Source organism: Nothobranchius furzeri, chromosome 5 (genome assembly GCF_043380555.1).
Source record: "Nothobranchius furzeri strain GRZ-AD chromosome 5, NfurGRZ-RIMD1, whole genome shotgun sequence".
Taxonomy (NCBI): Eukaryota; Metazoa; Chordata; class Actinopteri; order Cyprinodontiformes; family Nothobranchiidae; genus Nothobranchius; species Nothobranchius furzeri.
Genome location: NC_091745.1, coordinates 33,061,213 through 33,072,294, shown reverse-complemented (window position 1 = coordinate 33,072,294; position 11,082 = coordinate 33,061,213). Strand labels below are relative to the sequence as shown.

The 11,082-nt window shown below is 43.1% G+C and overlaps 1 protein-coding gene across 1 annotated transcript in view; it reads left to right on the top strand.

Annotated features, from left to right (window-relative positions):
- The first annotated feature begins 3,819 nt into the window (after positions 1–3,819).
- nbeal2 (neurobeachin-like 2) overlaps positions 3,820–11,082 on the top strand; it is a 458,076-nt gene continuing 450,813 nt past the window's right edge. The window contains exon 1 of the mRNA XM_070551909.1: positions 3,820–4,177. Coding sequence (XP_070408010.1) covers positions 4,127–4,177 — 51 coding nt within the window. The 5' untranslated portion in view covers positions 3,820–4,126. The remainder of the gene's footprint in view (positions 4,178–11,082) is intronic.

Genomic DNA, 11,082 nt, shown 5'->3' with positions numbered 1-11,082 from the left:
CTTGCTACGGTCCACCGAGAGACATCTCTGGGTCATTACTGAAACTTTTCCGCCCTGAATGTTCATTCAAAACACTACAATTTCTCCTGTAACACAGCCCATTTACATCCAACCAGTAAGCAAGGGTTTCCTATTCATCTTCCATTAATTTTATAACTAATTAAAGGATCTGTACATCTGTACAATGGCTTCAGAGCAATATAATCATTTGACTTCATTCTACAGATGAAAAATGAATTTCAACTGCAGATTTCACACATGCAGATGCAGCTTTTTAATCTGCAACAGGAAGTCACAAAAGTCCAAGCTACCGGAGATGCCTCCCACATGCGAGGGGCTCTAACCCTGTGCTCTGCTGATTTGCCTCCAGATAAGATGGAAACGCTGCAACCAGATGTACTGATTGGCTCTGAACTACAGGAAACACACAACATGTCCCATATCGCTCCATACACACTGATGATAAATGCAACCTCCACGGACAGTGGCCCGGCGCCCCCTGGTGTCGAGCCTGACAAACTACTGTTGGGGCCTCTCCTGCCACAGGGGAGGGGTGGTAAGCCCACAGTGTCTGTCATATCGCAACAGGGGCATCCCTGCAACACGCTTTTAGATACGGGTTCAGATTTTACAATCATGAGCAAGTCTCTCTTCGACCTCGTCTGCTTGGATGTAGGTGGAGGCGTATGTCCTCCAGAACTGATTCCCTGTGCATTAACTATCCGTCTTTTCTCTGATTCTATAGTGCTCTTGTCTTCGAAGACTGCTCCAACTCATGATCGGTCCCATGAGCTTGACACCCCCCGTGTACATCTGTGAGAGTGGAACCATGCCTCTCACCCTTGGCATGGACTTTCTGAGGCGCATTGATGCTTTCATTGATGGGGGGGGGGGGGGGGGGGGGGGGGAACACGACTCTGGTCAGGGGTTAAAGAACCTCTGCCCATCGTTCTGCCTCCGGACCTCCACTGTCTCACGGTTAGTAACTCTGAGCAGGTGGGAACATCATGTTCACCACCTAGCCCAGAACCTTTGCCACCACAGATTCAGCTTTCATCAGAGTCACATTCTGATGTTTTCTCTCAGATTGAACAGGTCGTGCTCCTACCACTGTGTTCGAGCGAGACAAACAACAACTTGTGTTAAAATATTAAGATTGCTATAATCTTTCTCTTTCCACCATATGGACAGGTAAACACCTTTGCAGTTACATCGGTGGTCAGAAACTGGGCTTTGAAGCTCGACTTCTGCCAGAGAACTTCCTTAACGGTCATCTCAACAACTTTACAGACCCTCTTGCCACACAAGGTAAAGATGTGGGCACCTCATGGTCCCTAAAACCCTTGTGGGCCCCTGATGATGCGTCCATCTTTCAACCATCTGATGGGTTTGTGTCTGTTCAACTTGGCTTTGCTATAAATGACCTTGTCAGTCTTCAGTTCCAGGACCCTGCTATCAGCAGGATGATCTTGCACCTTTCTGATCCAAAAGCTCATCAACATCCTTCTCTGGAGTTTGACTCCATTCCTGAGCTGCGTGCTCTCCTTTGTATTCGTGTCATTCCTCCTTCAGGTGTTGTTGACCACAACGGCGCCGGACTGACCAGGGAATCCAGTACCTCTAAGATCATTGATGCCCACAGAGCCTGTGTTGTCCCTGCAGCAGAACCACTCCTACCCGAGTTGGGAAAGCCACCTGACCCAGGGGAGGCTGATGCTTGCAGCGACGCTCCACCTGAGACTCCAAACCCTGCAGTGGGAACACCACCTACCAAAAGGGGGGCTGACGCCATCACTGAACTTACTCCACTACAGCTGGTGCTGATGACCTCTAAACCTCAGGTGGGTGTCTTACCTACCAAAAGGGGGGTCAGATGTTGCCCTGTACCTCTACGAGATTCCTTAAGAATCTGCTCACATGCAAACCCATCCACCTGTGTTCCTGCGGCAACTCTAGGACCTGAGAGTCGGTACCACTGGTCTTCCCTACCGGACTGAGTGCCAGAGGCTGATCAACATCCTCCCTTGACCTCCGGATCTGAACAGAGGGTCGTCTGAACGGTGAGGTAGAACACAGATTGCGTCTGAATGCCTATTTTTAAGAAATAACTAGTTTATCTGCAAACCAAATTCTTTCACCCAGAACGCATTTTTCTCTAAGATAAAAACCTTCTGAGCTCCTACATTCACACATCCAAACACACACACACACTTCATTTTTAGTTTCATCCAGACACCAATTGCTTTAATGCCAAGTTTTTAATACCAGAGCTTTTATAAATTGTCATTTATGAAGCGTCTTTTAAATTGTCATCTGTAAATTGTTAGTAATAAATTCTTAAATTTTAAAGCGGACTCTTCTTTGAAATAAAACACAGAGTGGTGTATATTGATCACTGAACGAGCAAAGATCTCTTTAGATCTTCTGAATTAATAAATAATCTTTTGCTATTAATTTAAATCTCTTAAATTAAATATTAATCTTTTGATTAAATATAGACCAAGCCAGTTGGTGTATGAACTTCTATAGATTATATAAATATCTGTGGATATATATATATAATATAGAGTCTGCTAAATACATAAACATAATATAAGTTTCATTGCCAATTCGTTTGATCTTTCTCAGGATTTAGTAAAACTGAATAGCAACAGCATTAAATTCTAGTTATGTAGATTAACAACGCTACGAACCGAAGCTTAACCAAGGAACATTTCTTTAGACGTGTTTCTGCTGTGACTGAGGCCTGTGATGCTGGAAAGCTGAAGATTATCCCGGAGTGGAGAGTGCTAAATGGTTTCCTTGGTAAGTGTTGCTGCTTTTATTAATTATTTTTCAGAAATAATTTTATTAATGTTCAAATAGCAAAACAATAAGTTCACACTCAGAAAATTCACACCGAATTTCTGATTCAGCTGAGGCAACAACAGCCTGAATGAACTTAAAGCAAGATCAAAACTTAAGATAACGTTTTCATTTTATTAAAATATTTTCTTTTAAGATTATAGATTGTATTAAATTTATACTGTAATAATTTAGGCTGCGTGTTTATAGTTTGTTTTTGCGCCTTTAAGTCCATTCAAATTAATCTATTCATTCTTGAATGTCTTTCCACCATCATGTGATTAATTTGTCAACATTTAAAAATGTTGTAAGCTATTGTATTTAGCAGAAAACTGTTTTAATTAAATGTAGTGATTAAATATAAACAGAGCAAATAAGAGACACATCTGTTTACATAGTTTAATGACACCTAGTGGTTTTTTACTGGTACTACCGCCTTGACAATGACACTCCCAATCGATGAGGATAATTTATTAACATTTAATACAGCTGTGTAATGACGTATAAATGATTAAAATCAAAAAATTGTCTGATAGAATGTTTTACATACAACACATGACTTATTCTGGCATACAAACAACCAATTTGTAACCAAAGACTAGGCTACGTAAAATGTGAATGAACTTTTATAAGTAACTTTGGTAAGTTTCAGATTTCAATTCATTAAATAACATCAATGGGGGGGGGGTGTAAAAATGCAGCCCGCCTAGTGTAGTCCATTTATTTACTCCGGCTCTGTATGCACCTTCGAGCATGAGTTTCAGTAAACGTATCCTGTCTCCTGACATTCTAGTCTGGGTGATGATCTGTGGGTCCTGCCCTTCACAAGCTCGCTCTCTCTCTCTCTCTCTCTCTCTCTCTCTCTCTCTCTCTCTCTCTCTCTCTCTCTCTCTCTCTCTCTCTCTCTCTCTCTCTCTCTCTCTCTCTCTCTCTCTCTCTCTCTCTCTCTCTCTCTCTCTCTCTCTCTCTCTCTCTCAGCAACAGGCTCGCGCAGAACGCGGACGTGGGTGTTTCTCCGGTTGTGTCTTGCTGTTATTATTTCAGATTCGATGCGTTTTTCCCTGTTTTTCATTAGTGATCCATTGTGAACGCATGATGACGTTTCTTCACGTTTTCATGCTACTCTAGTAACTTTGCGTGCCTGACATTAGAAGCACTTTCATTACGATTTGCGCAGGAATGGGAACGCGCCTCGTGCCCCAGGTTTCAGGATACAATTTGATATAATTTTAATGATTTCATAGGAGAAACAAGGGGCCGTGAGGGCCGCTGAGGTGGCGGAATGGCATCGAAGGAAAGGCTCTACGAGCTGTGGATGTTGTATCACACTAAGGTGAGTAAAGTGCGGAAGAACCGACTCCTGTTGCTTCTCAAGCCGCCTAGCTTGTGTAGACTGGAGAGTGTCGGGTTTTTCTGAGCTTCTTAGCCTGTTTTCAATTGTAGGTACTTTATTCCTAAATAAACAATTTTAGATAGTTTGTACCTGCGATTCAGGTATTCTCGGTCCGACTTCCTGTTACTACCTGTCGCTCTTCCTCATTTAAAGCATGTGGTTTCTGAAACACGAGACACATTTTAATTTATTTTAATACATCATTTATGATTTAGATCACGTGTTTATTTTGTTTCCTGCCTGCTATACTGGGGCCCACGTGCGTTGTGGTAATTTGGTCTTGAAAGTTGCTCCCTGGGTGTGTGTGTGTGTGTGGGGGGGTGGGGGTGGGGGGGGGGGGGTGGGGGGGGGGTGTAAACTACCAGTTTTTGTCTTCGCATCTGCTTCAACGCCCAATGACAAGTCTGAGACTGCAGTAAGCTTTAGCTTTATGCCTTGTTTCATATCACAGCTGATCTGAAGGATTATTTTAATTAGGACTGCAGCTATTGATTATTTTAACAACGGATAATTTTGCCTCAGCAATCGATCGATTAATTGAATAATCAATAATCCTTAGTTTCCTTGAAAATGCGTTAAATATGTAAACCAAGCAGTACTAGGTGTGAAAAACAAGTGCAATTTATATTTATATAACATTTGTTTTCTTCAGTTCCTTTTCATTTGCTGTCTGTAACTCAGCAGTATCAGCTGAGAATTTGCTTGGGTCTGTCTGTCAAACCTGTCAATTGATGCATATTCCTGAAATACACACACACACACACACACACACACACACACACACACACACACACACACAGCCTGAAGTGCAGAATACGGAATGCAGATTATCAGCAGGGGGGCAGATTGAGACAGAACATCATGCGTCTCTGACAGTGTGAGCATCCTGTCACTGTGACCCGACTGATCATGCACCCTGGCTACTTGGACAAGGGAGATCTCTATTTGGGTGACTTGTTAGCGTGTGTGACTTTCACCTGGGAGTCTGGGGATCGAATCCCGATTGGGCCATTTTTTATATCCGCCACAGATCTCTCTGAAGAATTCACAACATTGAGAGCTTCAGCAACGCTGTACTTCTCAGTGGATTTTCTCTTATTTGTTTGCAAAAGCACTTCCTTTCATTTCTTCACCTCACCCACAAGTACCTCAACTTCTGCTTGTGAAATAGCGCTCTCTCGATCTGTGGTCATGATCGAAATGCTGCAGCAAGCCGGCTTATGTATATGCATGAGGTCCACAAGGCACTTTGCATTGACTATTTATGGCAGTAAGTGGGAGTGGTCGGGGCCAGATTAACACTTTGTTGTACCCTGGGCAACAATATTCAAGGGCCCCATCATCCCGACCCAAGGATCACCATAATATGGTCACATACAGAATATTTTACTGTAATATGCAGTAAATATACTCAATACTTGAATGCCTGACATCACGTAACCCGCTCAGGGTAACCTTTGACCCACCTTGTGTGGACTGACCAATGAGGAGAGGGTCTTAACTTGAGGCCCTCTCTTCATTGGTCAGTCTGCAAGAGACTGACTCTCAACTGACGTTGTTTAATAGGGTGACCATATTTCCATTTCCAAACAAGAGGACAGGGGATCTGTGCCTATGACATCACACTATGGCAACGCCACACAAACCATGTTGGGACCCATTTTTTGTAAGAACTAAATTAATATCAGATTCTGCCAATAAAAGGGCTCTAAAACAATTCATATGTAAATATTTAACATATTTACTGCAAAATCTCATTTTTCTGCTTTAGTGCTGCAACAAGGTTTTATTAATAATAAATTATAACTTTTGTTTTACTACAGCATCGGTAAGCTTCCTGTGCACAGATTATTAAGGATGCTTGTTTCAGATGTGAGATTAGACTATAGGATCAATGAAAACATAAGTTGTCACACACTCCATGGAAACTTTCAGAGAATCCACAAATAGTGGCTTTCAAATAGTTTTATTACTTTTTGCAAGTTTAGAAAAGCAGCAGATGAGACAGCATGTCTGATAATTTAGTTTTTCATCTGATAATATTAGAACATGTCAGTAATGTCTGAGGGGCTTTTATAAACACTGTATAACTAATACTCCTGGAGAGGGTATGAATAATGGGCCATTCCCATCTGTACCGGGTCGGGCCGGGTAGTGTAGGTTGTTTACATATCTGGGTGGCCTGGTATTTTTCCGGGCCAACCAAGTCTCATTCTCAGCCCTCTTCTCGAGGGGGTCTGCTTCAGGCCGACCAGGGCCAGCACACCCACTGCTGACTAGGGCTGCAACAAACGATTATTTGGATAATCGATTAATCGGATGGGGTCTCGACACGATTAATCGATTAATCGGATTAAATGGGGAAATTTTTAAAAACTGCTAGGGAAACGTTATTTCTCTCCTTCCTTCACTTTATTTAACACAACATTATTAGAAAACAGTTCAATAGCAGAAAAGCAACATGCCATCACCTAAATTGTCTTATAAGGTGTAAAGACAGAGACCCTAAGCTACGTCTATCTGTGACCTAAAATGCTTGGTCCAAGTTAAACAGCTTAAGGGCAATTCTCATCTGTTTTGTTTGATCTCATCTGTTTACATTTATTTTAAATGTAATTAAACATAGGCTGTGAATTAATCAAAATTGATCACTATTTCCAAACATGACTGAAAAATACCAAATAAAACAAAAGTAAATGAATGCCATCCTCCTTGTGATGATGCCCTGGGCAACTGCCATAAAGTCACATCTAGAAATGCTGCTGATCATTCCAATGATCCCAAATAGACTCACATTAGGCCACATGAAAGCAACTGAACCCAAAAATATATTAACCAGTATATAACTGCACTCTCACACAACACGCCTGCAGCAACAGTTAGGACTCCTCCCTCCCTTTTAAAAGCGTTTTTGCTTCCGAGGACATTGTGGTTGTAAAACCACATGCTAGTAGTCTGGCCCCGGTGTGATCAACCAGTTTCTGCGGGAATGTGACGGCGGAATCAGGGCCAGATTAACACTTTGTTGTACCCTGGGCAACAATATTCAAGGGCTCCATCATCACGACCCGAGGATCACCATAATGTGGTCACATACAGAATATTTTACTGTAATATGCAGTAAATATACTCAGTACTTGAATGCCTGACAACACGTAACCCGCCCAGAGTAACCTTTGACCCACCTCGTGTGGACTGACCAATGAGGAGAGGGTCTTAACTTGAGGCCCTCTCTTCATTGGTCAGTCTGCATGAGACTGACTCTCAACTGACGTTCAAAGTCATAGGCAGCGAAGCGTCTCTGTGCAGTGCAAAAGCCCGGGTGGACAGTTTGTTTAATACAGGGTGACCCTATTTCCATTTCCAAGCAAGAGGACAGGGGATCTGTGCCTATGACGTCACACTTTGGCAATGCCACACAAACCATGTTGGGACCCATTTTTTGTAAGAACTAAATTAATATCAGATTCTGCCAATAAAAGGGCTCTAAAACAATTCATATGTAAATATTTTGCATATTTAATGCAAAATCTCATTTTTATGCTTTAGTGCTGCAACAAGGTTTTATTAATAATAAATTATTATACCTTTTGTTTTACTACAGCATCGGTAAGCTTCCTGTGCGGATTATTAAGGATACTTGTTTCAGCTGTGAGATTAGACAATAGGATCAATGAAAAAATAAGTTGTCACACTCCATGGAAACTTTCAGAGAATCCACAAATAGTGGCTTTCAAATGGTTTTGTTACTTTTTGCAAGTTTATAAAAGAAGCAGATGAGACAGCATGTCTGATAATTTAGTTTTTCACCTGATAATATTAGAACATGTCAGTAATGTCTGAGGGGCTTTTATAAACAACATATAACTAACACTCCTGGAGAGGGTATGAATTACACAGAGGCTTCTGTGGAACCCAGTTATGGGGGGGGGGGGGGGGGGGCATTTTGCCTTGGCCCCCAAAATGTCTTGAAACGGCCCTGGGTGTGTGACTGAGTTTTGAAGGTGATCTGAATTGTATCAGATGTATAAATATGACATGTGTATAACTTATTGTTTTTTACAGGTAAAAACGTGTAGTGGAGATAAATCTACCTACATTTTACTTTTCAACACTTTGTTTTGTTTTCTTGTTTTTATTTAACTATTTTCCTGTCCTGTCTGTCTCTCATCTTCCTGCATCTCCTCATAATCCTCCAGAAAATCTGTTGCCTGGATTCTTACCTTTTCACCTCATCAGTTACTTTTGAGCAGATCAAAGGGATCTCCTGACCGAAAAGCGCAGAGCGCGTTTTCGATGCTGCGTGAGGTGACATCACCACAGCACAGGTGATGAGCTCCGCATTAGCGCGCTTCATGCACAAATAAGACAGAAAATAGAGAACATGTGCAGACAAGAATGATCGTGTGCTAATTATAGTTTTTTGGTTGCGCCACTTTGAGAATGGACCGTGCGCTGGAGGCAGCTGCCTGGATCGCTGCACAACAATGCGGAACCGGTTCGCAGCAGCGCAAGTCTGCAGGCTCTCCGTCGCGCTAATCTGCCGGTACCGGCTCTCCCTCGCGCTGATCTGCGGCTCTCCCTCGCGCTGATCTGCTGGTACCGGCTCTCCCTCACGCTGATCTGCAGCTCTCCCTCGTGCTGATCTGCCGGCTCTCCCTCGCGCTGATCTGCGGCTCTCCCTCGCGCTGATCTGACTTGCTCTGGTCTGCGCGCAATGGCGGGCGGGAAGGGGGGGGGGGCGCTTTTGGAAGAGTTGTGCGACACAACGAATCGATGACGCAATTCGTTGCCAACGCTTTTAGTAATCGATTTTCATCGAATTTATCGATTCGTTGTTGCAGCCCTACTGCTGACAGCAAATTCACACCTTCCATTAGAGCAAGCCTCTGATTGGTGGGTAGAATCAGCCCACATGGGTTTAAGACAAGGATGTGTGGAATCAACCGGGCCAGGCTGGGGCTGACTGGGGCTACCCGGCACGGGCCGACCCGGTACAGATGGGAATGGCCCATTACACAGAGGCTTCTGGGGAGCCCAGTTGGGGAGGGGGGGGGGGGGGGTTCTGTTTTGCCTTGGCCCCCAAAATGTCTTGAAACGGCCCTGGGTGTGTGACTGAGTGTTGAAGGTGATCTGAATTGTATCAGATGTATAAATATTACATGTGTGTAACTTATTGTTTTATACAGGTAAAAACGTGTAGTGGAGATAAATCTACCTACATTTTACTTTTCAACACTTTGTTTTGTTTTCTTGTTTTTATTTAACTATTTTCCTGTCCTGTCTGTCTCTCATCTTCCTGCATCTCCTCTAAACTCTCCAGAAAATCTGCTGCCTGGATTCTTACTTTTTCACCTCATCAGTTACTTCAAAGATCTCCTGACCGCAAAGCAGAGAGCGCGTTTCGATGCTGCGTCAGTGAGGTGAAATCACCGCAGCACAGGTGATGAGCTCCGCAGTAGCAGAGCGCTTCAGGCACAAATAAGACAGAAAGTAGAGAACATGTGCGGACATGAACGATCGTGTGCTAATTATAGTTTTTTGGTTGCGCCACTTTGAGAATGGACCGTGCGCTGCACGCAGCTGCCTGGATCGCACCAACGATCAGCGCTGTGCCGCTCTTTGTGCTCTCTGCTCAAAAGAACCCCCGGTAGCTGAGTCCATAAATGATGTAATATAGGTAGAAAACTTTTTTCCGGCTCCCCTGGATGTGTAGGATATCCAGCTCCCCCATAATTCGATCCCTGCTACTGGAAGAAAAGCTGGACATTTTGATCAATACAAGAACCCCCAGTCCGGACGCCGCGGACAGAGAGTGAAAAGTGTACATGTCCGGGGAAAAGAGGATGTATCACCCTAGTTTAATATAAAGCGGGAGATTACAAATACAGTATTTTGCTCGTGCCCTTGCTGCCCTGGACCCTTTAGAGTTCGTGGATCCCTGGGCAAATGCCCAGTTGCTCATATGGTTAATCCAGCCTTGGGCGTGGTGAGGGCAGGATGTGACTAAAAAGCAGCTGAGAACCTTTCTCGTTAGTTCCTGATTTATGAAGCGGAGATTGCGTGCAGCTGTGCGTACTCCATGTTTGATAGATCACAAATCTACTTGGCGTAAGTACTATTTTTTTTGCTGAGCTTAAGTACGGTTTTAGTAAGGATTCTACGCAATGTTTGATAAGTGAGACCCCTGGTCTCTATGTTTATGATTTTGTCCTCTTGAGCTTTACTTTTAGTTTTGAAAGTCATTCATTGTCTCACTAGTTTGTAAGTTGGTTAAATGGCCTTCAGTGTCTGAGATGTACCTTTCAGTGTTTATTATGTGATCCATACACTCACCGATTTTGGAATGTAGCTCGTTCTTCATCTGCATTTCCGTTCATTTTGTCCATGTTAGCCATAGCATTAGCTTCTCTGACACTTTTAGGTGTACCAAAGGTAATCTTTCTTTGTAATGGTTTACTTCTAGCTTTACTCAATTTTCCAAATATGGAAGACATCAGCAAGGTTAAATCCTTTGAGGTCCCGGTGGCAGGGGTGAGGTGGTGCTCACTCCTCACCCCTGCCACGTGGACCTCAAGAGATAAACCAGCAATCCTGCTCAATGGTCAACTTTCCTGGCGGAGTCACCCATGAAGACAGTGGGAGGGTTAAAACTGGGTTTGTTGTAGGACTGGGCGATATATCGATATTTTTAAAATATTGATATAATTTTTAAACAAGATACAAGATGACTTTATATCTTTATATCGATATAACTGGTCAAACTGCTATGCTAGCGATTAGCCTCTATGCTAGCGACATGCTGCTCCGTCTTTAAGCAGTTATTATGTGTATTCTCACAAGTT